The following is a 24,554-nucleotide window of genomic DNA, read 5'->3' as shown; positions in this document are numbered from 1 at the left end:
AGCGTGGAAGTTTGACCAAATCGGTTTATGGAGGAACATTTTATCCAGTGCTTTTTTTCTGGGGGGGACACAGGGGTATGCATACCCCTAAACATTTTGTGAATCTAAGTTTGACATCATTGAGGGGGCAGTATTTCAATATGAGTAGGAAAATGAGAGTACCCCTAAACATTTTTTAAGGGGAAAAAGCACTTGTTTTATCTATGAAGTTTATGGTGGTCTGTGGACGACATTTGGGGATCCCTGCTCTATTGTGCTGTCTCACATTTACCAGAGTTTATGTCTGATACTCTTGTCTTCATCCCTGGAATTGGGGTGTGTGATGCTGCTTTTGGGGGGGGGTTGTTTTATATGGCTGGAGGAAGGGTGAAGCACAGACCTCCCCTCCCCTCTTCTCCACTGACCATTCTTCATCCCAGTTTGGCATCCACCAGCAAAACAGGCTTGCAGGTGTTGCAGGAATTTATGTATAGGTTTTTTGGGGGGTTGCCCCTCCAGCAGATATCATGCACATGCAGCCCACTACCAAAATCAGCACAATCGCTTTTGTGACTTTTGTGATTTGTCCCCACAAAACACTACATCACAGTTTCTTCCTATCTATTCAGAGGGTCTCTGCTGCACAATACCAAATGTAAGAATTCACTGATAAATGTATCTATGTACTGGCTCACTGGGGAAACTTCACATGAAAATCCTGGAAGGAAGAAAACCAAAAGAGTCTTGGACAAAGGGGTCAGCCTCTTTTCTTTGGCCTTAGCCCCACCCCTGGCGGGCCGGCCATTGTCCTCCCTGGCCAGGGGTGGGTCAAAGGCTGGCCCAAGCAGGTGGGAGACACCCGCCCAGGTGAGCCCCTCGGTGCTGGAAACCCCGCCCACCTGTGGGGAAGGGAGAGCGGAAACTCATATAGACATGTGAGCTCAGCTACTCAGCAGCCCCTCTGCCTGAGTGATAATTCCTGGCATCCTGATACCTGAGTGCCAGACAGGTAGCCATTCCAGAAATAACAAACCCAGATGAAGACAAAAGGGTGTGATTAACTTGGCTGGGAAACAGGGAAATGTAAATATCTCTTTTGCTTCACTTGATGGGTGTTTGGTGGAGGGCAAGGGGAGCCATGGGGCAGGGTCCAGGATGCTCAGATTACTGCCACTAGACCTCCCCTTTCATGATGTAACCGTGATGTATTAATGATGTAGTTGGGGGGGTGTAACATGGGGATTAGCAGCTATTAAAAGTTTGGGTTCTCTTTTGTTTGGGGCTTCCATCTTGTTTCACCTTGTGGCAGGTGGGAGTCCTGTCGTGACAGTCTTCAACAAAGACCAAGCCTACTGGCTGCTGTTTTGCTCTGGTATTCCTGGCTGGTGTCCTTGTTTTTTGGCCAAGGGAGCCCTCAGATTTCTCCGTTAACGGGAAAACCTGTTTTTGCCATGGCAACAACCGGTTTAGGCCTCACCGAAGCAAATCCCTCTTTGCCTAACCTGACACTGAAAAATTGGGTTGGGGTGGCCCCATGTATTCCTACCCTGCACGTGTCCCAGAAAAAAACCCTAGAACATCCCGGTTTGTCCTGCAAGAGCACAACAACCATTTGCGGTGCTGTGATCTCACACGATTTCATTTTGGGGCACCGTGGAAGCATGTTTTTTTGGGGTTCCGTGATCTCACATGGGGAGCATGCTTGGGAAAACGTGCATCCTGGTTTTGGGACTCAGAGGATATATATATATATGCTGGTATCCTCAGAGGGGGATGTGGGTGGCGCTGTGGGTTAAACCACAGAGTCTAGGACTTGCCGATCAGAAGGTCGGCGGTTTGAATCCCCGTGACGGGGTGAGCTCCCGTTGCTTGGTCACTGCTCCTGCCAACCTAGCAGTTCGAAAGCACGTCAAAGTGCAAGTAGATAAAGAGGTACCGCTCCGGCGGGAAGGTAAACGGGGTTTCTGTGCACTGCTCTGGTTCGCCGGAAGCGGCTTAGTCATGCTGGCCACATGACCTGGAAGCTGTACGCCGGCTCCCTTGGCCAGTAAAGCGAGATGAGCGCCGCAACCCCAGAGTCGGCCACGACTAGACCTAATGGTCTGGAGTCCCTTTATCCTCAGAGGAATGGTGGGAGAAATGGAATAGAAATAAGAGATTAAAGATGGTGTCCTTGCTGCCCAGAAACTCCAAAGGGCTCTTGGCCTGGAGATTGCAACCCCTTAAACTGTCATTGAAATGGCAGGCAGAGTGATTTCCCCTCCTTTCACTTCCCAGACAGTGAGGGAAAAGGAGGCAGTGAAACTGGAATTGGATGAGGGAGTCCCGCCCCCCACCATTCAAGGCTCCCACATTGTTGGTTGTTGCTTCACGATAGAGAAAAATAAGAGAGTTTTTCCTGGCATCGACAGGATTGCTGCCCCATAAATCTGTTTATTTGCAGCATTCCTCTCAGTGCATAGTATTGGTTCAGTTCGGCTGCATGTGGGTGGTTCAGCTATCCCCGCGCCAGTTTAATCAAACTGTGGGCAGAGTGAATCCGTTTTATTCCGGCAAACTTTTGATGTTTTTTGTGTGCTTGGTTTCAACCGCTGACCCTTAACCAATGTGCTTTATTGTCGCTGTGTTTCTGAAATCGCCATTTGAAATGCTGCACGCTGCACTGGGCGGGTTTTTTTTGCGCTAGAAGGGTGGGGTAGAAATGTTTTAATTTAAAAAAAAACCCATGTATTTCTGCCAACAAGAAACGTATCTGATTTCCTTTATGGGTTTGGGGCGATAATAAAGGCCTAAGAAAAATATAACCACAACAAATATATAACTGGGGTAGTCCTAGGCAAGAGAAGGGTAAGTTTTCTACAACTTTAATATTTATGGAGGGGATTTCAACAGGTGCAGCTTGTCAGGCAAGTTATAGCACATCTGCTGAAATCCCCTAAATATTAAAGGTGTAGGAGCGGTATTCTTCCCCCGCCCTTTCCTTTTTTCCCATGCAGCTGCCCTAGTATATCCAGGAGATTTGAAAGTAATCAGGGAGCTTAAATCTGTTCTGTTGAATTGACTGGAGATTTGGGGAGAGAAGCTTCACCTGTTGAATTTCTGCCGCTAGGCCAGAATGGCAGAAGTCCAACAGGTGAAGCTTTACTGTAAAAAGCTAATAAGGGGTTTTAGCAGACTGCTACTAAGACCAGAAGAACACCCCGCCCCCATCCTCTGGGCCTCTAAGCTTGCAGAGCTGCTCTACCCTGGCCCACACTAGGGCTTGGGTGGGTATTTTTCGATGGGCCGGGGAATTATAAGAACCGTCATTAAGTGGGTGGGGCTGGTGCAGCTGCTATCCCTTGGCAGCTGGTGACGGAGAGGCGAGGAGAGTCATCGTCCGCAGCCGGCCTGGCCAGCCAGATCTGAACGTCACCGTTCCCTCCCGCTGCCCCAAATTGGCACATTACAGAAGACAAGATTTGCAAAAAGGAAAAAAGGAGGAGGAAAGTGATGCTAAAGAGTTGCCAACTTTTAAAACTAGCTGCTCCTGCTCCCTGAAGCAGTCAGATGATCTGCCACAGACGATAGCAGGTGGCAAATGGATAAGAGTTTAAAAATATTAAGCGAGATATGTATGTGTGTTAGTTAATCAATCAATCAATCAATCAATCTTTGTCTCCAGGCTTAACAACCTTTCTTGTTGATTCCTGCAACCCAGACTCATGCTACTGGCAGTAGAGCTGGCTTGAGTTCTCATTTTTTCCCTGGTCAGTGGCCATCCCTTTAAATAATATTCATAGCCTAATTTGACCCAGAGCTCGGACCCCACTGAACCGTTCTGCGATGCCAAAGCACAGCCATTGGAATATAGAGTGGTACCTCGGGTTAAGTACTTAATTCGTTCCAGAGGTCCGTTCGTAACCTGAAACTGTTCTTAACCTGAAGCACCACTTTAGCTAATGGGGCCTCCTTCTGCTGCCGTGCCACCGGAGCACGATTTCTGTTCTTATCCTGAAGCAAAGTTATTAACCTGAAGCACTATTTCTGGATTAGCGGAGTCTGTAACCTGAAGCGTATGTAACCTGAAGCATATGTAACCCGAGGTACCACTGTATTGTAATAAGAGAGTGAGGCATCTTGTGGATCTCTGAGCATGCGCAGTGCATTTTTCCCTTTACGCAACCGGACTCCTGGAGTGTGACGATGAGATCCATGCTTTCCAAGTCGGAAGTTGTTCATTCTCAGGCCTACTGCAGCCCGAACGCCCTTCCCTTGTAGCAGGACTCATTTTTATTTATGTAAAATTGCAGACGCCCCCAGGACAGGTGGGCAGACAACGGCAAGGTTAAACGAGTTTAAAACCTGGTTTCAGTGAATAGAGGTTCTGGATATGGGCTAATACCTGGGAACTGGAAAAGGGGACAATCATCATCATCATCATCATCACAGAGTCATAGAATTGAAGAGTTGGAAGGGACCCTGTAGATCATCTAGCCCACCCCCTGTAAGGCAGCTGTTCCATACGGGGTTCGAACCTGCAACCTTGGTGTTATATCAGCACCACTCTGTATCCAATATTATTCTTACTTTCATTTCTTACTGGCCCTTCACCACATGGTCTCTGAGCAATTTGAAAACATTAAGAGGAGCCAGTGTCACATAGTGGTTAGAGTGTTGGACTCAGACCTGGGAGACCAGGGTTCAAATCCCCACTTGGCCATGGAACTTATTGAGTGGCCTTGGGCCAGCTGTAGCCTCTCAGCTTAGCCTACTTCGAAGGCTTGTTGTGAGGATGAAATGGGGTGCAGGAAAGCTTTGGGGCGCCATGAATTCCTCTTCGATCTCCTTAGGTCAGGCATAGCCAAACTTGGCCCTCCAGCTGTTTTGGGACTACAACTCCCATCATCCCTAGCTAACAGGAACCAGTGGTCAGGGATGATGGGGATTGTAGTCCCAAAACAGCTGGAGGGCCAAGTTTGGCCATGCCTGCCTTAGGGGAAAGGTGGGCTATCAGTGTGAAAGGCCGGCAGATGGTAGATAAATAGCTATGAAAATCAGGTTGAAACAGTGCTGTAGGGTGGGTCCTAAAATATATACAGTGGTACCTCAGGTTAAGTACTTAATTCGTTCCGGAGGTCCGTACTTAACCTGAAACTGCTCTTAACCTGAAGCACCACTTTAGCTAATGGGGCCTCCTGCTGCTGCCACACCGCCAGAGCCCGATTTCTGTTCTCAACCTGAAGCAAAGTTCTTAACCTGAAGCACTATTTCTGGGTTAGTGGAGCCTGTAACCTGAAGCGTATGAAACCTGAAGCGTATGTAACCTGAGGTACCACTGTACATCTCAGGTGTACAGTGGACGCTCGAGTTGCGGACGTGATCCATGTTCGCAACCTGCAGTGGCATGTCTGCGCATGCGCAGATTCTGATTCGGCATTTATGCGCATGTGCAAAGCACAATTTAGCGTTCCTGCGCATGCGTGACCGCCGAAACTCGGAAGTAACCCATTCTGGTACTTCCAGGTTTCAGCGCATCCGTAACCTGAAAAAACACAACCTGAAGCGTCTGTAACCCGAGGTATGACTGTATATACTTATTAAAGAGGCATGTATTCAGTGTGCAGCAGAAACTGCACAACGCAGGTAGTCTCCCTTCGCTGTTTCTATCCTAGACCCATCCCTATGTCTCATTTTCCTTCTGCACGATGCTATTCAGGTGCTCCAACACAATCTCTTTCTCTCCTCCAGCCGTGTTCTTCCAAGAGAGCCCTTCGAACCTGACATCTTCCTTGGGCAAGGACATCAAGCTTTCCTGCTCTGCCCTTTCCCTTGGCGAGCCGCCTGAGATCAGTTGGCTGCGGGATGGAGCCGCCCTGGACTTGGCCGACAGTAACCAGATGCAGTTTCCCTTGGATGATGAAGAATGGATGACCACCAGCGAATTGAGGTGAGCACCTCACATCTCCAAAGCCACAGTAGGTGGGCTGGCGGGCTCAGCGTTGGAAAGATCTAGCGGTCTTAGTGGACCGCAAGGTCAGCACGAGTCATCAACATCATCATCATTTTTAATTTGTATACCGTCTTTCTATCTTACGATACTCAAGGCGGTTTACAAGCTGAAGAAACAAAAAATGTGCATCTTATAACAATCTAATGCAATACAAAAATGTTGTAAACATATGTTGTAAAACATAACTTTGAAATCGGCAACCTACATCAAAAAAGTAACATTCAACAATCGTAAAGGTAAAGGTACCCCTGCCTGTTCGGGCCAGTCTTGCCAGACTCTAGGGTTGTGCGCTCATCTCACGCTATAGGCCGGGAGCCAGCGCTTTCTGCAGACACTTCCGGGTCACGTGGCCAGCGTGACAAGCTGCATCTGGCGAGCCAGCGCAGCACACGGAATGCCGTTTACCTTCCCGCTGGTAAGTTGTCCCTATTTATCTACTTGCACCCGGAGGTGCTTTCGAACTGCTAGGTTGGCAGGTGCTGGGACCGAACGATGGGAGCGCACCCCACCGCGGGGATTCAAACCGCTGACCATGTGATCAGCAAGTCCTAGGCGCTGAGGTTTTACCCACAGCGTCACCCGCGTCCCTTGCAACAATCATTAGAACAGTATAAAATAATAATATCAACATATAAAAGTTAAACAGAAATCCACTCAACAATTACAATAAATAATATCCAAACTATAATCAATAAAACAGCGGCAAGCCACAGTACATAAAACAATACAGTGATACCTCGGGTTAAGTACTTAATTCGTTCCGGAGGTCTCTTGTTAACCTGAAACTGTTCTTAACCTGAAGCACCACTTTAGCTAATGGGGCCTCCCGCTGCCAAACGACGGGACCGAATGACGGGAGCTCACCCTGTCGCGGGGATTCGAACCACCGACCTTCTGATTGGCAAACCCTAGGCTCTGTGGTTTAACTCACTGTACAATACACATTGAGAAGCTGTTGACACATTGAGTCAACAGTGTGATGCAGCAGCAAAAAAAGAGAAGGCAGTGCTGTTCTAGGCTGCATCAACAGAAGTCTAGTGATCAAGAGAAGTCATAGTCCCGCTCTGTTCTGCCTTGGTCAGGCCACGCTTGGAGTCCTGTGTCCAGTTCTGGGCACCACCATTTAAGAAGGATGCTGACAAGCTGGAAGGTGGGCAGAGGAGGGTGACCAAGATGGCCAAGGGTCTGGAAACCAAGCCTTATGAGGAACGGTTGAGGGAGTTGGGTGTGTTTAGCCTGGAGAAGAGGAGACTGAGAGGAGATATGAGAGCCATCTTCAAATGTCTAAACTAAGGGGCTATCACATGGAAGATGGAACTACAGTGGTACCTCTGGATGCGAACAGGATCCGTTCCGGAGCCCGTTTGCATCCAGAAGCGAACACAACCCACGTCCGCGCATCTGCAGGTCATGATTTGCTGCTTCCGCGCATGCGCGTGATGTCATTTTGACCATCTGAGCATGCGCAAGCGGTGAAACCCGGAAGTAATGCACTCTGTTACTTCCGGGTCGCCGCAGCGCACAGCAACTTCAACCAGAGGTATGACTGTAGCTTGTTTGCTCCTGCTCTGGAGGGTAGGACTCGAATCAATGGATTCAAGTTACCGTACAAGCCGACTAAACATCAGGAAAAACTTTCTGACAGTAAGAGCAGTTTGGCAGGGGGCCGGACTCTCTCGGGAGGTTTTTAAGCAGAGGTTGGATGGCCACCTTTCACGGATGCCAGGCATAATTGCTTGAACTTCCACCTTGTCGCCTCTCCCTCGCCTTTTCTCTAAAATGTCCCAAACCTTTCCCCACATGTAAGTTGCCTCGACCATTTGGCTAGCCCTTCTCTGACCGTATTCCGATATCCTTTCTGATGCGAGGCAACCAAAACTGTGCTCTACAGCCAGTCAGTCAGTTGCGCAACAGGAGGAAACCGTGCCACGGGGGAGCGGGGGAAAGTTGAAGCGGTATGGGTGTTGCCTGTTTGACTTAAACCACCATCCCTTCTTTCCTCCACGTGAACAGCCGAGCCATCTTCCTTGTGGAGAGATGGGAAGCTGGCTGGCTTTCTCTGAGGGGTGTGTGTGTGTGAGAGAGACACATTGGGAAATATTTCCAGTTTCTCAACCCCAAAGCAGCATAACTTGGTGAGTAGGAGAGGGGCTGGCAGCTTTCCTCTCCTGGCCTCGCACGATGCTTTCCTCCTCTGCTTCTTTCATTGCCCTTTCCGCTGGCAGGCCAGGCAAAGTAGGAACTGAATGGGGATGAAAGGATCAGGGGCAGCTTCCAGGACCGTGGCCCAAACTGGATGTCTGAAGTCCTGGATTATCCAAGAGGCAGGCTAAGGGTTTATCCACCCTCCTGCTGCTTCTCTGCTCCACCCCCGTCCCCCCCCCAATAGCCCGGGGGAAAGGGCTCTTTAGCCCTTTTTCGCCGGATTAGCCTTTGCTCCAATTTAGCACTAAAGAGTGGGTTTTCCCTGGGAAAGGAGCACAACCGGGGGAAACAGCTTGCACCCGTGTCTTTAAGCACATGAAGGATAGCTCAGTCAGTAGAGCATGAGACTGACCTTGGAGTCAGTCACCATCTCTTAGCCCATGGGTAGGCAAACTGAGGCCCGGGGTCCGGATCCTGCCCAGTCGCCTTCTAAATCCGGCCCATAGATGGTCCGGGAATCGGCGTGTTTTTACATGAGTAGAATGTGTCCTTTTATTTAAAATGCATCTCTGGGTTATTTGTGGGGCCTGCCTGGTGTTTTTACATGAGTAGAATGTGTGCTTTTATTTAAAATGCATCTCTGGGTTATTTGTGGGGCATAGGAATTTGTTCATTCCCCCCAAAAAAAATATAGTCCGGCCCCCTACAAGGTCTGAGGGACAGTGGACTGGCCCCCTGCTGAAAAGGTTTGCTGACCCCTGTCTTAGCCTAACCTACCTCACAGGGTTGTCGTGAGGGCGAAATGGGGGGGGGGGAGAGAACCACCTGCACCATCTCGAGATCCTTGGAAGATAAAGGGGGTATATCAATGTAATAAATAGTCGTAGTAATAATGGTTCCTTTTCTGGTGGTCCACTCCCCAACCCCACGCTCCCATCTCACAAAATGGTAATGATAATCCATTACTGGATTATACTGAAAAAAGTCCCTATTTTTTTCCTGGGGGAAGCAGGCCTGTTGTGCAACAGCGCCAAATTCGCTGTTATTGTGCAAATTGAATTTGCCCATACGCGATTGAATTCCACCCGCAAAATAGCAACAGTCTGGAATCTCCAACAGTTCCCACGGTTTTTATATATTTTTTACTCTGTCTTTGTTTCGTTAGCTGCGTGGGCTCTTTAAACTTGTTTCTTTCCTTTCCTAAAAAGCTTATACATTCATCTCGAGTTTGATAAACAGCAAAAGACACAATGCTCAGCTGGAACAAACAGAAGGGTTTAAAGAACTCTGTAGAATAAACACACACACACACACACACACACACACACACACACAACTAGCACAAGAGTAAGATGCTTTGTTTTGTCTGCTGCTGCTGCTGCTTGTGATGTCCAGGAGGAAACTGGCAGCTGGTCTTCTGGATTCAGGAGTCTGAGGATGGAAGGGGAAAGAATCATGACCCATAAACAAACAGAGAGGTTGTCGGCCTTTCTGCAGTGACACAAACAACCCAAAACACAAAAAAACTCCTAACCAGCGATAAACACTAACCCGGAGGGGTAGGGGCCCCAGTATTTAAAATCAGAAATATTGGGCCCCTGTACAATTTGCCACAGCATACCCTCCAACATTTCTCCAATGGAAATAGGATCATCCTAAGGGAAAGCAGGGCATTCTGAAATCAAATCAGAAACCGAGGCGGCTTTTCTAAACCCTGGAAAATGGGGACATTTCAAAGGTCTGCCATGGCATTCAAGTTGAGTTGAAAATGTTGGTTGTGTATGGCCAAATTCTCTTAACAAATATCTCAAACGTCGTAAGAGGTTTTTGGTGCATATGGGACCCAAGTTTATATCCGTGGATTTTAATGGTATTACTCATAGTGTGTTTTGTATCCTGATGTTTAATGGAAATGGGTTTTTTTGGACACACACTCTGTGCTTAGCCTCCTGGAGTGAGGCACCCTGGAAGAGAAGGGGTGGCTCAGGAGTGAGTGGTCTAGATTAAGGAAGGTTACCAGATTTTTTTCAAAGAAAAGGACACTTTAAAAAAAAGAGAGAAAGAGAAAAGTTATTAAAGCAAAAGTCACAGTATTTTTCTCTCCATAAGACGCACCAGACCATAAGACGCACCTAGGTTTTTGAGGAGGAAAACGAGAAAAAAATATTCTGAATCCCAGAAGCCAGAACAGCAAGAGGGATCGCTGCGCGGCGAAAGCAGTGATCCCTCTTGCTGTTCTGGCTTCTAGGATAGCTGCGCAGCCTGCATTCGCTCCATAAGACGCACACACATTTCCCTTTACTGTTTTAGGAGGGTAAAAGTGAGTCTTATGGAGCAAAAAATACTGTATTTTAAATAATAATAATGAAGAAGTAATATATTCTCTTCTGTGGTCTCCTCTGTTACGCAGCCTTCCTCTGGACCCTGGCCTGCTCTCTTGGAGAGCTAGCCGCCATGGAGTAGGCTCAGGTCAGGCCTGGGCTTGGCCACGTGTCCTTGCCCTCCTGGTACTCTCCTACTTCTCCTTTTCAGCGGCGTGGCAAGGTTGAAGCTCCCCTCTTTTCTTCTTCTTCCTCTTTCTCTCTCTTCCTTCTCCTTCTCCTCTCCTCCTTCTCTCTGTGTCAGCTCTGGGGTTTTCCTGGCCCCGGAGCGCCATTGGGCAGTTGGCCGGGTGGCCAGGCGCTCTCGCTCCTGGCTCAATTTGGGTTGCGGGGGTGGGGGTGGGGTGTCAGTGGTTCCCCCCGTTGACACGCTGGGCACCCCCAGTTCCCCCTTGGTAGTGGCAGTGGCAGTCTCAGCAGCCGGGAGCCAGCCTGATAGCGCTGTTGGCTCTGGATGGCTTCAGGAACTACTCGCTGCCCGCCATTTTGCCTCGCCAGAAGTCCCCATATGACGTGTCTTGTGCTGTTGAACCAATCACGCAACATTTATTCCCTAATAATAAATCTACAACACTTAAAATAAAAATCCGGGGACGGATTTTGTCCAGGGACAGATTTGTGAATCCGGGGACTGTCCCAGGGAAACGGGGACGTCTGGTAACCTTAGTCTAGATGAACTTTCAGACTGATCCTGAGAGGAAGGCAGAACATTTTTTGCATGCAGATGGTCCCAGGTTCAATCCTGATGTCTCCAGGTCGGGTTGAAACCCTGGAGAGCCACTCCCAGTCCATGCAGACAAGGCAGATGGACCAATGGTCAGACCTGGTATAAGGCAACTTCCTGTGTTCCTACCCAGCAGGGCTCTTTTCATGTTCTCATGAACAGGTCTGGAGCCTAGCCTGGTAGTATACGCCCGAGCAAATGGTCCAGATCAGGAGTAGAGGTTGTTGGCATCTGACTGGCGTGAGCCTTTGGGGGTGAAGTCAAACTGTGGGACCTGCTGTGGCTGTAGAGACCGATACGGGTGAGACATGTTTTGTTGCAGCCAGGGCAGATGAAGGCGTCTGATTGATGCACCACGGTGTTTCTTCTCTCTGAGTTCCTCCCGGCGGTCATTCCTCCTCTGGTCACTGCTATAGATACACTTGTTTAAGGAGGGATCCCACAACCCTGCTCTCTCTCCTCAGAGCAGGAGTGGCACTGAGAAGCCAAATTAACTCCCTGTGTTGCTGTTCTCCTCTTCCCTGACAGCATCCCTTCTGTTCAGCTCTCAGACATGGGGAACTACCAGTGCGCGGCCTCGGTGAACGGATCTGAAGTCCTCTCTGATGAAGCCTACCTGAAGCTGGAAGGTAAACGCTGTTTGTCTGAGCGTGATGTGCACACACCAGATCACACCGAGAGGATCTTACACAAGTGTTCATCACAGGGTCGAAGGAGGAGGATGGTGACAGAGAAAAGAGGCGCTGGAGCCCAAACTGGCTTTGCAGCCAGCTTCTCTTTCTTTCAAAACTTTCCCAATGTGAAAGCTTTGAAGAACGCAGACGCAAGAAGTGCTGTAAATATAAATGGAAGATGTTTTGTCTAGGGTGAGACCTTGGCTCCTTAGCCATAGATGATGACCTTGTGCGAGTGTTTGGGTGAGCTGTGTGGGGTTTCTACTGCGGTTGGCGGAGCCCTAGATAAGACTGGGTTTGAGCGTCACAGCGGAAGCCTGCCAGTGCTGTAGTTTGTGGATTGTTGGGATCTGTGATTGCTGAGACGGAGGGAGCCTGTGGCTGTGCCTGATTGTAGACTGAATATGTCCCAAGCCGCCAATTAGTTTCTGGGCCAGTTCAAAGTGCTGGTGGCCTATAAAGCCTTAAATGGCTCAGGACCACAATACCTCAAAATACACCAACCCGGACAATGCACTCATCATCTGAGGCCCTTCTTTGTGTCCCTCCTCCATGAGAGGTCCAGAGGGCAGCAACACAAGAACGGGGCCTTTTCCGGGGTGGCTCCCTGTCTGTAGATTGCTCTCCCCAGGGAGGCTCGCCTGGCACTTTCATTATATGCCTGTAGGCACCCGGCAAAAGCATTCCTTTTCAACCAGGCCTTTGGCTGATTAATATTCTACAGCCTTTTATATGTGTTTGTGGGTGGGGGGGTATTGTTTTGTTGTTTTGGTTTCAACTATTTACTTGTCTTTTTACCCTGTGAATCCTCTTTATATCTTTGGATGAAGAGCAGTATATAAAACTAATAAATCAAAATAAATAACACAGGTGTGTTAGCAGACATGGAATCTTGAGCGAATGATATTCAGTGAGCAGAATCCTGCTTAATAGATTTTGATGTTTTATGGATCTGTACCTGTATCGCTTTATAGACAGTATTTAATTTTGTTCGATTTCCTTTCTGAAACACTTTGAAACATAAGTATATATAAAAAGCCCACTTGAGATAATAGTAATAACTTGTACGTAAAATAACAAAAATAAAAATTACAGCTCCATCAGGGACGAAAACCCACTCTTCAAAGCTGAATTGGCACAAACAGCAATATGGGGGAAACCCGAACTAACGTTTGCTTCGATTCCGCTTTGAAGAACCTCGCATTTACGCATCACAAGGGAGCCTTCTGTGTCCGCTTGCTGAGTCTATTCCTTCTTGCCGCCCCCCCTTTTTGTGTCCAGGTCTCCCCTTTTTCACTGAAGAGCCCCAGGATCTGGAGGTCACAGTCAACACCCCCTTCAACCTCAGCTGCAGGGCTCAGGGCCCCCCAGAACCAGTGCGGGTGATCTGGCTGCAAGATAGCGCCCCCCTCAACTCCTTGAACGACCTGCAAGCCCGGACGCCTTCCACACTGGCGTTGAGAGGTGAGTCGCACAGTGGAGCATGTCTGATTCCTCTGCTCAGAAAACTACCATTACAGAAAGAAGTCTCGTGATCACCTCCATACCACACGTCCAAAGCAAAATAAATCCTGGGAACTGTAGTTTGTTGAGGATGCTGGGTGCGGTAGTTCCACGGGGCAAACTACAGTTCCCAGAACTTTTACAGGAGAAGCCCTGTGCTGTCCGGGAGGTCAGCTGTCTGGGGAAATACACACTGGGTGTTTGGGACTGGTCCCCTCTCAATCTCCTCCATGGGACCAGAGCTTTCAAAATCCATCTGTGGCTTTCTTCCGTCTCGATCCACGGCTTTGTTTTGCGGCTTTGCCTTTCCAAGCGGAGTTTAATCTTCTCAGTGCTGGGAGCCCTAATTCCCGACATCTGTGTTGCTCTCTATGTGAAGAAGCATACTCTGCACAGGCTCCATAGCTCCTTCCTCGCCTTTCCCTGGCTCTGGACCAAGGTGTTGAAAACAGTTTCAGGACCTAGCTGATGAGGCTCCGATCGAGCTTTTGTTTGCTTCTCCTTTTTCTGCATCTGGGTGGCTGAGCCAAAAAACCCCCGTCCTTTATTTTTCTCTCTGTTCTGCTGGCTGCAAAGAGAGAGCCCTGGTTCTCCCCGCAAGCCAGTCCCTCTCTGGCGTTATTGAAGAGCAGGGGGCAGGAGGGAAGGGCAGTGAATGCAGGAGGGGGACCCCTATTCTCGCCCTCCATTCAGCCTTGCCTTCGTGAGCGTGCCCCTTTCCCCCCTTCCCTCACGTCCTTGTTCATTGTCTCGGGTGTCCCCCTCTCTCAAAGCCCCTCTTGTCCCCAGCCTCCAGCTTCTTTTGTTCCCTTTTCTATGCGAGTGGCTGGTTCCCGATGGCTCGGCTGGGGAGGGGGTTTTCCTCCGAGCGTGGGAACGGGCCCTGCAAGCCTTGCCAAATGCCAATTGGGCAGTGTGCGTGCGTGCATGTGCAAGCGTGTCTCCGTCTCTTGCCGCTCACGAAAACAACGCCGACCTGTTTCGAGGGTCCAGAGTGCTTCACCTTCGTTCTCTCGGTAACCCTTACAACACCCCTCTGAGGTAGGCCAAGGGGTAGGGTGGCCAGACGCATCTCAGCAGGTGTCGCTTGTGCAAGAAGCTGTAGCACTTGGTGAAACGCCCTCCTCTGCAAAGAGGCAGGAGCGCTTGTCCTGCTTTTAATACAGTGGTACCTCGGGTTACATACGCTTCAGGTTACAGACTCCGCATACCAGAAATAGTACCTCGGGTTAAGAACTTTGCTTCAGGATGAGAACAGGCAGCAGCAGGAGGCCCCATTAGCTAAAGGGGTGCTTCAGGTTCAGAACCGTTTCAGGTTAAGAACGGACCTCTAGAACTAATTCAGTACTTAACCTGAGGTACCCACTGTAATAATATTAATAATTTTATTATTTGCATCCTGCCCATCTGACTGGGTTTGCCCCAGCCACTCTGGGCGGCTTTCAACGAGTATAAAAGCATAATAAACATCAAACATTAAAAACTTCCCTATACAAGGCTGCCTTCAGATGTCTTCTCTAAGTCGTATAGTTATTTATCTCCTTGACATCTGATGGGAGGGTGTTCCACAGGGCGGGCGCCACTACCAAAAAGGCCCTCTGCCTGGTTCCCTGTAGCTTCACTTCTTGAAGTAGAAATAGGTGGGCCATGGGGAGATCGGATAAGCATTTCAGGAGAGGGGATATTTGGAAGGTCCCCTTGTTCTTTGGCACCACAGATGACGGGCAGTACTGCAAGCCACTCAGAGCCGTGGAAGGTGAACCAAGAACAGCTCATCCCTTTGACATCTTTGTCGGTCTATTTAGCATAATACTGTGAACAGTGGACTCCTCCAGGCTACCTATTTATTAAGCATTCGTTCTGATTTGCATGGGACGCAGGTGGCGCTATGGGTTAGACCACAGAGCCTAGGACTTGCTGATCAGAAGGTCGGCGGTTCAAATCCCCGTGACAGGGTGAGCTCCCGTTGCTCAGTCCCTGCTCCTGCCAACCTAGCAGTTCGAAAGCACGCCAAACTGCAAGTAGATAAATAGGTACCGCTCTGGCTGGAAGGTAAACGGCGTTTCTGTGCGCTGCTCTGGTTCACCAGAAGCGGCTTAGTCATGCTGGCCACATGACCCGGAAGCTGTACGCCGGCTCCCTCGGCCAATAAAGCGAGATGAGCGCTGCAACCCCAGAGTCGGCCACGACTGGACCTAATGGCCTCAGGGGTCCCTTTACCTGATTTGCTTGCACAAATCTTATGTGGAGATTGCACCACATCCTGTCTTATTGAGCATTCATTCTTAAAAAAAAGAAGGCAATAAACATTTGACCCCAATTTGCTCTGATTTGCTTGCTGGACGTTTATACAGTTTCCTGTTTCTCATTTGTTCACCCCACACTTCTTGCTGCATTCTCCTAGCCTCAGGAAGTCTCAGGAAGTGGATTTGTTGTGCTGAGGTTTTAAACCTGGCGGGCCTAAATTTCCCAGCATGCATTTGAATCCCTCCTGAAAATGCTGATGGGAGCCTCTGCTGAGAGTCTTTCCTATCCTCTCTGGGCCACTTTGGGCTCCTGGCCCACCCTGCTGGCCGATGGCCTACTCTGTTTGCCCCAGCACAGTTTGGGGGGCTTCCCAGAATCCTTGCCACTGGGCTTTTCTGCTGAAGGCCACCAGCTGATTAGCTGAAGCCAGCCACAGCTATTTTCCTTTTCTTGCTTTTTTTTTTTTGCTGATTTGGCAGTTGCGTGGGGTTGCGAGCCTCAAAGCAGACGCCTGGGTAAGAGGAAGTGGGTGTGAAGGGCTTATTTGGCCAAAGGGCATATCTTGCTTCTCCTCGAATAGAAACCAAAATCTTGGCAGCAAGAATCGCCTTGTGGCCGTAGCCCTAAGCACACGGGATGCTGGAGGCAGTGGCGTAGCGTGGGGGGTGCAGGGGGGGCCGGCCACACCGGGCGCAATATCTGGGGGTTAGGGTTAGGGGGCGCAAATCCACGGGTTAGGGGGCGCAAATTACTTGCCTTGCCCCGGGTGCTGACAACCCACGCTACGCCACTGGCTGGAGGCAACCCCCCTTGAGCCCAGTGGGACTTCCATGTGTAGGACGGAGATTTCCGCCAGAACCTGTTCTTGCCTGGGAGTGTAGTCTGTGCCATGCAGCTTATTCAGACGCAGGGTGTGTTGGAGGCAAAGGAGTGGTGCAAACGGCAAGACGCAGCTCCCACATGTCTTTGCCATATTATTGCATGGAAGAGCTTGGGGAAAATACCCGCAAGACAACCGAGCAAGACAGGAAGGGTTTGGGAACCTGAGGCTGGTGCAATAGACCCTCCTGCGGGCGCCTCTGATGGTTGTTTCAGAGAGAAGGACACATGCTTTGAATGTAGACGGTCCTAGGTGGAATGGGTTCCCTGTTTAGGGAAGCTTTTAACGTTTGATGCATTACTGTACAGTGGTACCATGGGTTAAGCACTTAATTCGTTCCGGAGGTCTGTACTTAACCTGAAACTGGTTCTTAACCTGAAGCACCACTTTAGCCAATGGGGCCTCCTGCTGCTGCCGCGCCGCCAGAGCACGATTTCTGTTCTCATCCTGAAGCAAAGTTCTTAACCTGAAGCACTATTTCTGGGTTAGCGGAGTCTGTAACCTGAAGCGTATGTAACCCGAGGTACCACTGTATTTTAATATTTGGTTGGAAGCTGCCCAGAGTGGCTGAGGAAGTCCAGCCAGATGGGTGGGGTATTATTATTAATAATAATAATAATAATAATAATAATAATAATAATAATAATTCCTGGCTTCTTTAACACCCAAGCTGTAACTCACTGCCCTGAAAACCCACCCACCGTCGTCTTGCTTCTGGCTGCAGGCTTTCCCCTCTTTTTCGCATTAGCTTGGGCCTGACTCTTGAAAGGATGTCAGCCAAACGCCTCTTGTAATAAAAGAGGGGGGGAAAGGGAGGGGGATTGCTGTGCTCCCTTTGGGGTTCAAATAACAAAACAAAACCCTGATTTGCAGCTCGTGTTTCTTGTTTCTTTTTTCATCCCGGTTTTTAAAATGGTGTTGCTCCACGATCCATATCTATCCTGTGGCTGTCCTGTCATAGAATCATAGACTTGTACATTTGGAAGGGACACCTTGCGGTCATCTAGTCCAACCCCCCTGCAAGGCAGGAATCTCAGCTAAAGCATCCATGACAGACAGCCTAAACTCTGCTTAAAAACCTCCAAGGAAGGACAGTCCACAACCTCCAGTGGGGGACTGTTCCACTGTCAAACATCTCTTGCTGCCAGAAAGTCCTTCCTGATGTTTAGTCAGAATCGCCTTCCTTTTCACTTGAAGCCATGGGTTCGAGTCCTACCCCCCTAGAGCTTGAAATGCTTCATTTTGACATCTCTCCCTCTGCCTCTTACTGACGCGCCACCAGCTTCAATCCATATTTAGAAAAGGAGTGGCCGAGTGGTCATTTTAAGGAGGTTGTGTGGACAAGCCCCAAGCCAGGAGCAGGCGAAGCGTTTCCCCTGAAACATCTGGAGGGTATTAGTGGCCGTGCAAAACATCTGGGGGGGGGAAGGTGACAGATTAGCAGCAGCTATGCACACATTTCTTTTGCCCTGTTGTGGTTACCTGGGGTCAAAATTGTTCTGCTGGGTTTTGAAAAGAGCACAAGAGGAGGGGTTTTGCCTCTCTGGCCTGTTTGACCAAAGGCAACAATGGCACAGAAAACCCCCTGTTTCCGCTCCCTGTGGGAAGATAGATGCATCGTGTCTCTCCAAGCACTTTCAGTTCTCTTAAAAACTTTTGCCCTCCCATGTTCACACACTGCCCTTTGTCGTGCTCTTCCCTTCCTCCTTTCCCCTCACAGCTGAGCTAAAAACCAGCCCTTCCAGTGTCTTGAATAGTGTTCCTCTACCCTGCACATGTTTTGCCTCGCCCCACATACCTGCCGTGCCTCTTATTTCTCTTATGGCTCATTTGGCCTAGCCGTGGCACGCAGTGAGTCAGGGGAGGGGAATTCTGGGCAGGAGGTGACATGCATCTGAGTCACGAGCCAGGATCCGGATGCCGCTGCAGGAAGCCGGCCAGAGGAGCATTTGGACGAGGGGCCCTGAATGGGCAGTTGTGGGGCCCAGGCAGTGACTGAAAGATAGCTGGAAAAGGATGAAGGCTTTGATGCCTCTGATTTAGACCACTGGTATTCAGGAGCCTGGCAAATGGCCCTTTCTGAGGAGATTTCTCATGGACGAAAAATATCCAGTGGGCCTAGTGACCGATTTTTTGCAACGGTGCGATTGTCTTTTGCTTCCTGGTGAAGAAGCACGTGGCCGAATTGGTCCCTGTCGGCTTACAGCACCATTTGGGTCGTGTCGGAAACACAACCACTTCCATCTGCAATTAATTTTTTTAGAGGGACAAATGGGAGAACGAAAGCTCAGGGAGACACCGTTTTATTTATTTGGCGAGCCTGTGCACTTGTACCTGTCTTTCTTTTTGAGCTTAATTATTTTGCTGAGGAAATATTCCAGCTCTTTTCTTCCTCTGCTTGTGATAATGCTGCGTAGATTATTTCTTTCTTCCCGGAAGTCCTGTCCTCACCAAAGGGACATGCGTCCACCAGACGGTGCACCCTTTCCAAATCTGGGTGGTTGGGTGACCTTTCATGTGGCAATGAGGGATGTTCCTGGATAGGAGGTTTGCCATAACTTGGTGCGTGCAAAAGAGAGGGGAGTGATGCAAAAGGTTGAGAAATGTGCAGGCAAAGGAAGTGTGACTCGGGGAATGGAAGAAGTTGGATGAGGCAGGGGTGGTTGTGCATGTCAGAGGTCAGTGCCTGTCCGTGAAACGAAAGATGCATTTGCGGACAGCCCAGGGTAGAGGAGCATTTAAGCAGATGCGGCTTTTATCTCTTCGGTGTGGAATGAAAGTGATGTTAAAGGCACAAGGCTAGGGTTATTTCTGAGCATGTGGTAGGCCCACCTGGATACAAGAGCGTCAAAAATGTGCTCTTTGATTGTGCAGAATGGCTCGCTTGAGGGTTCTTATACTGCCCAGCACTTGGTGGTATTTGGGTCACACCCTGCCAGGTCAGACAGACGGACGATATTGCCATTTGAAATGTGGGCAGATGAGGAGGAAAAGAGTCTCAGTGCAGACCTCTCTGGGAGGTGAAAGGGCATGAGAATCATTGAATTTTAGAGTCGGAAGGGATTCCAAGGGTCATCTAGCCCAGTGTTTCCCAACCTTTTTTGGGCAAAGGCACACTTGTTTCATGAAAAAAATCTCGAGGCACACCACCATGCCAGTGTTGGTTTCTGCTCTCTTCACTGTGCAGCAAAGTGCTTGTCACAAGACAATGTTTACATTCCACAGTCAGAGCACTGTTGGGTTTTCCCACGGGAATGGGAAGCTGGATGTGACGTACACTAGTTTCCTGTTTCTCTCTGTGTTCTCTCTGTGTTCGAGGAGAAGGACGGTTGCTTCTCTGCTCCCGCAGAGGCAAGATGCATGTTTGTAAATTCTCTACAATGAACTGTAAATAAAGCAACTTAAAGCATGTGGCACGTACTATTCATCATTCCGTTGTGCAAACGGACTCTGCTATATCAACATTTTGGTTCCGGGCCCAGAAAGACGTAAATCAAACTGAGGATTAAAGACTCCAGCAGTCGAGTCGGAATGCCGGCAGAGGTACAGAGGAACGGATCGCGTTATCTGCTCTGCGCGTCAAGTTTGATTGATGAAGGTATGTGCTCATGCTCCCGGAGCAGCCTGGCAGCCTGCCAGCTACTAGTTTATGGTTTTATGGCTGGACTTTGAACTTTTAAAGCCGTTTTGCCGTGTTACAGGCAAGGCTCCAAAAGGCACAAGCTAACAGGCTTGGATGGCTGGGAAAACGAAAGTACTTTTACAAGTGCTTTTGGCTGAAGCTGCAGGACTGTGACGCAGCTTGTTTTAAGCAGCAGAAAATGGCTAACTCAAAGCTGGTTGATGCTTTTGGGATTCCTAAGCTCAATAAGAATAATTACACAGAGTGGGTGTTATATGCAGAGGCAATTCTGCGGAAAGAAGGTCTGTTTAATGTTATTACAGACAACCCCCCAGCTCCAATTACAGCTGATTGGAATGCTAAAGATTCTAAAGCACGGGGAACGCTTACGTTGATAGTATCCCCAGAAGAGCTCTGTCTGTTGCGTGGAAAGACCACAGCCAGAGAAATTTGGGACACTTTAAGACAGGCTCACTTGAGGACAGAGGCTGGTTCCTCAATGTACTACTATGCCAAGCTGCATGATATGGCTCTTGCTGAAGGTGGAGATGTGCGTAAACACCTGATGGAGATGCAAAATCTGAGACATGAGTTGCAACAGAGAGGACTCAACTTTCCAGAGGCTGTGTATTCCTTCATGATACTACATTCTTTGGGTCCAAGTTGGGAGTCCGTTGCCACTCAGATTGCTGTTCAACCAACTGCTCAGCTCACAGTAGCCTATGTTACTGCCGTGATCCAGAATGAAGCAGATCGCCGGGGTGCTAGCTGCATGGGTAAGGGGGAGTCTTCACAGACGTCATCCCAGAGTGCAGTGGAACCACCAGAGGGCGCCAAAGCTTTGAAGGCAGTGAAATGCTACTCGTGTGGACGTCTAGGCCATATGAAGAGGGAATGCAAATATCCCAGGGCCAAGACAGAGCAGCGCAGCGGAGGTTCAGCGCGTGGAACAGGCCAAAGCAAAGGCAAAGGTCCGGTGTCCAGGACAACGCAGCACAAGGCAATGGTCTCACGCTTCACTCCAAAGGTCGCAAAGGTCCAGAAGACGTCTAGATCTTTCTTCGTTGTTGATTCAGCAGCTACACACCACATGTGCAACAACAAGAGACTGTTCGTGTCTTTTACACCGCAGGAAGGTGCGATTCACCAGGCGGATGACCACACGATTCCCAGTCAAGGCTACGGAACTGTTGTTCTTCACAGTTTGGACTTAGAGATACATGATGTACTTTATGTTCCAGATGCCACACACAATCTTCTAAGTGTGATGCAGCTGAATGAACGGAACATTGACGTTTCCTTCAAGAACAAGAAATGCACCATCACAAAGAAAGACGATTATGTATTGCATGCTGAATGTGTTGATCGTTTGTTTGTTTTGTATTATGATGATGTTGTGCAGAATGACACTTGTTGCATTGCAGGTTCTAACAAAAGTTTGCACGCAGGATGTATTCACGATTTTCATCGAAAATTTGGTCATTTACATTTTGAGGCGGTTTCTAAAATGCCTGCCTTGGTTGAAGGTATGACTATTAAACCCTGCAGGTACCACATGAAGTGCAAGGCATGCGCAGCAAACAAGGTGAAAATGGCTGCGAAAGGTAAGGTGTCTAGTAGGCAAGCTACAGAACCATACCAGATTGTTCATGCTGATTTAGTTGGTCCACTATCGCCCTCTTTGGGTGGCAATAGGTTCTTCATGGTTCTCATTGATGCATTTTCTAGGTATATTTACGTGTACAATCTCAAACAGAAATCAGAGGCTTTTCCAAGGTTCAAGGAATTCTGTGCTTGGTTGGAAAATGTGCATGGTAAGAAGATAAAAACTCTTTTCACAGATCGCGGGGGAGAATTCACTTCTCAGCAGTTTGAAGCTTTTCTGACTGAGAAAGGAATTCAACACGATTTGTCCAGTCCTCGCTCGCCATGGCAGAATGGGCTTTGCGAAAGGGCAAATCAAACATTGCTTCAAGGGTTAAAGACCTTGCTGCATGATGCAAATCTTCCAGAGAGTTATTGGGCCGAAGCTCTCTCATGTTTTCTTTACAGTTACAATCGCAGGTTATCTTCAGCGATCGGTTGTACCCCCTATGAGAAGATGTTTGGCAAGAAACCATACATCAAACACATGAGAATTTTTGGTTCGGACATGTGGATTCACTCACCACAAAGCTCCAAATTAGGCAAACGTGGATTGCATGGTATCTTTCTAGGTTATCAGAAAGGTTCTTACAGAATAATGATGACTGACTCTAAGTCAATTAAGCTCACAAGAAGTGTTGAGTACAATGCCAAGTGGGGGGAGAATGTGGGAATTTTCCAATGTTATCCTGATGACAGTGATAAGACTGAGGATAAGCAACAACAACCCACACCCACTGATGAAGGTTCTGATTCTGAGTCTGAAACTGAATCGGATAAGTCAGAGGATTTCAAGAGTGCGAAAGCCTCTATGCGACCCTCTGAAAGTTCTGATCAGGAATTGGAAGAACCATTGTTCACAATAGGTCACTTTTCTCCTAAGAAGGAAGAGGAGAGTGTTGAAGACCAAAGGCTGATTCGAAGGTCACAAAGAGCCACAAAAGGCAGACCTCCAAAGAGATTTGCTGATGAATATGCTAAGACAGCAGTAGCAGCTGTTAAAAGCTCCAAGAAGGTATTTGAACCTTCAAGTTTCCAAGAAATCCAGGATTTGGATTCTAAGGAAGCTGAGCCATGGTTAAATGCCATGAAGGCTGAGCTTGATTCCTTAGAAAAGAACAAAACTTGGGAGCTAGTTCCAGAAGTTCCAGGAATGAAACTGCTTGGAAGCAAATGGGTCTTCAAAGCGAAGACTGATCAAAATGGCAAGATAGTCAGACACAAAGCCAGATTGGTAGCCAGAGGTTTTGCACAGGTACCAGGTGAAGACTATCACGAGACCTACTCACCCACGGTGAGGTATGAGAGCATAAGACTCATGCTCAAGCTAGCTGCAGAGGAGAATCTACACATTAGTCACCACGATGTAAATACAGCGTTTTTGTACGGATCTCTAGGTGAATCACTTTATATGCTTCCACCTGATGGCGTACAGGTAAAACAGGGATTTGTTTGTGCTCTGAAGAAGTCCCTTTATGGTCTCAAACAAAGTGCACGGTGTTGGCACACAAAACTCACTGAAGCATTGTTTTCTCTAGGTTTTAAGCAAGGGAAAGCTGATCCATGTGTGTTTGTCAAAGAGGAGGGGCAAAAGAAGCTGTATTGTTTGTTTTATGTTGATGATATTTTATTCTTTTGGAAAGATGTCACAATGTACAATAATGCCCTAGCTCAACTGAAAGAGCACTTTGACATGAAAGATCTTGGTGAGGTAAACAACTACCTATCTCTGGAAATAGAGAAAGATCAAAGTGGTAACATTCTAGTACACCAGTCACGGAAAATTGCTGATGTGTTAAGCAAACTGAACCTGATGGATGCTAACCCTGTAGACACACCGATGACAACAGGTTATCAGGTAGAAGACACTGAAGAAGCATTTTCTGACACTACACTGTACAGAAGTGTGCTAGGTAAGCTAAACTTCATTGCCAGATGTTCAAGACCTGACATTGCTGTTAGCTGTAATTTGCTAAGCAGACAAGTTAACAATCCTACTGTTAAGGATTGGAAAGCTCTGAAACGCATAGCACGCTATTTGAAAGGCACTATGCATTACAGACTGAGATTTAACAATCAGAAGTCTGGTGGTCTTGAGATTTTTGCAGATGCAAGTTTTGGAAGTGACACTACAGACAGGAAAAGTACGTCTGGAGTTTGCTACATGTACAATCAGGGTCTATTTGATTGGTCATGCAAGAAGCAAACAACAATTAGCTTAAGTACTTGTGAAGCTGAACTGAATGCACTGTCTTATTCACTTAAGGATTGTGAATGGTTGTTACAATTGTGCAAAGACATGAAAATTCCTGTCAAATGTCCAATCCAGGTTTACCAGGACAACAAAGCATGTTTGGCTTTGCTGAATTCGGAAGGTTGTAAGCAAAGCACGAAGCACTTGCAATTGAAGGTGCAACATGCTAGGGAACATATTCAGAAGGGACTCGTAACGGTGTCCTATATGCCAGGTAATGAAATTCCTGCTGATGTATTGTCCAAGATTGTATCAAGGGATCAACACTGTACCTATGTACAGAAGTTGGGTTTGTACTGATATTGTACGAACACGCTGCCCAGTGATGTTCACAGAAAGGGGGAGGATGTTGGTTTCTGCTCTCTTCACTGTGCAGCAAAGTGCTTGTCACAAGACAATGTTTACATTCCACAGTCAGAGCACTGTTGGGTTTTCCCACGGGAATGGGAAGCTGGATGTGACGTACACTAGTTTCCTGTTTCTCTCTGTGTTCTCTCTGTGTTCGAGGA

At 48.3% G+C, this 24,554-nt stretch overlaps 1 protein-coding gene across 3 annotated transcripts in view; it reads left to right on the top strand.

Moving 5' to 3' along the window:
* AXL (AXL receptor tyrosine kinase) overlaps nt 1-24,554 on the top strand; it is an 80,673-nt gene that overhangs the window by 10,160 nt on the left and 45,959 nt on the right. For 2 of the 3 annotated variants that reach the window (XM_082231012.1, XM_082231011.1), the window contains exons 2-4: nt 5,710-5,908; nt 11,750-11,850; nt 13,177-13,359. In XM_082231012.1, the coding sequence (XP_082087138.1) occupies nt 5,710-5,908; nt 11,750-11,850; nt 13,177-13,359 (483 nt within the window). Of the gene's footprint in view, nt 1-5,709; nt 5,909-7,475; nt 7,616-11,749; nt 11,851-13,176; nt 13,360-24,554 lie in introns of those variants that run through there. The other variant, XM_082231013.1, reaches the window with a different exon arrangement.

Source organism: Podarcis vaucheri, assembly GCF_965113315.1.
Source record: "Podarcis vaucheri genome assembly, chromosome: 7".
Classification (NCBI taxonomy): Eukaryota; Metazoa; Chordata; class Lepidosauria; order Squamata; family Lacertidae; genus Podarcis; species Podarcis vaucheri.
This window is presented reverse-complemented; position numbering and strand designations above follow the sequence as displayed.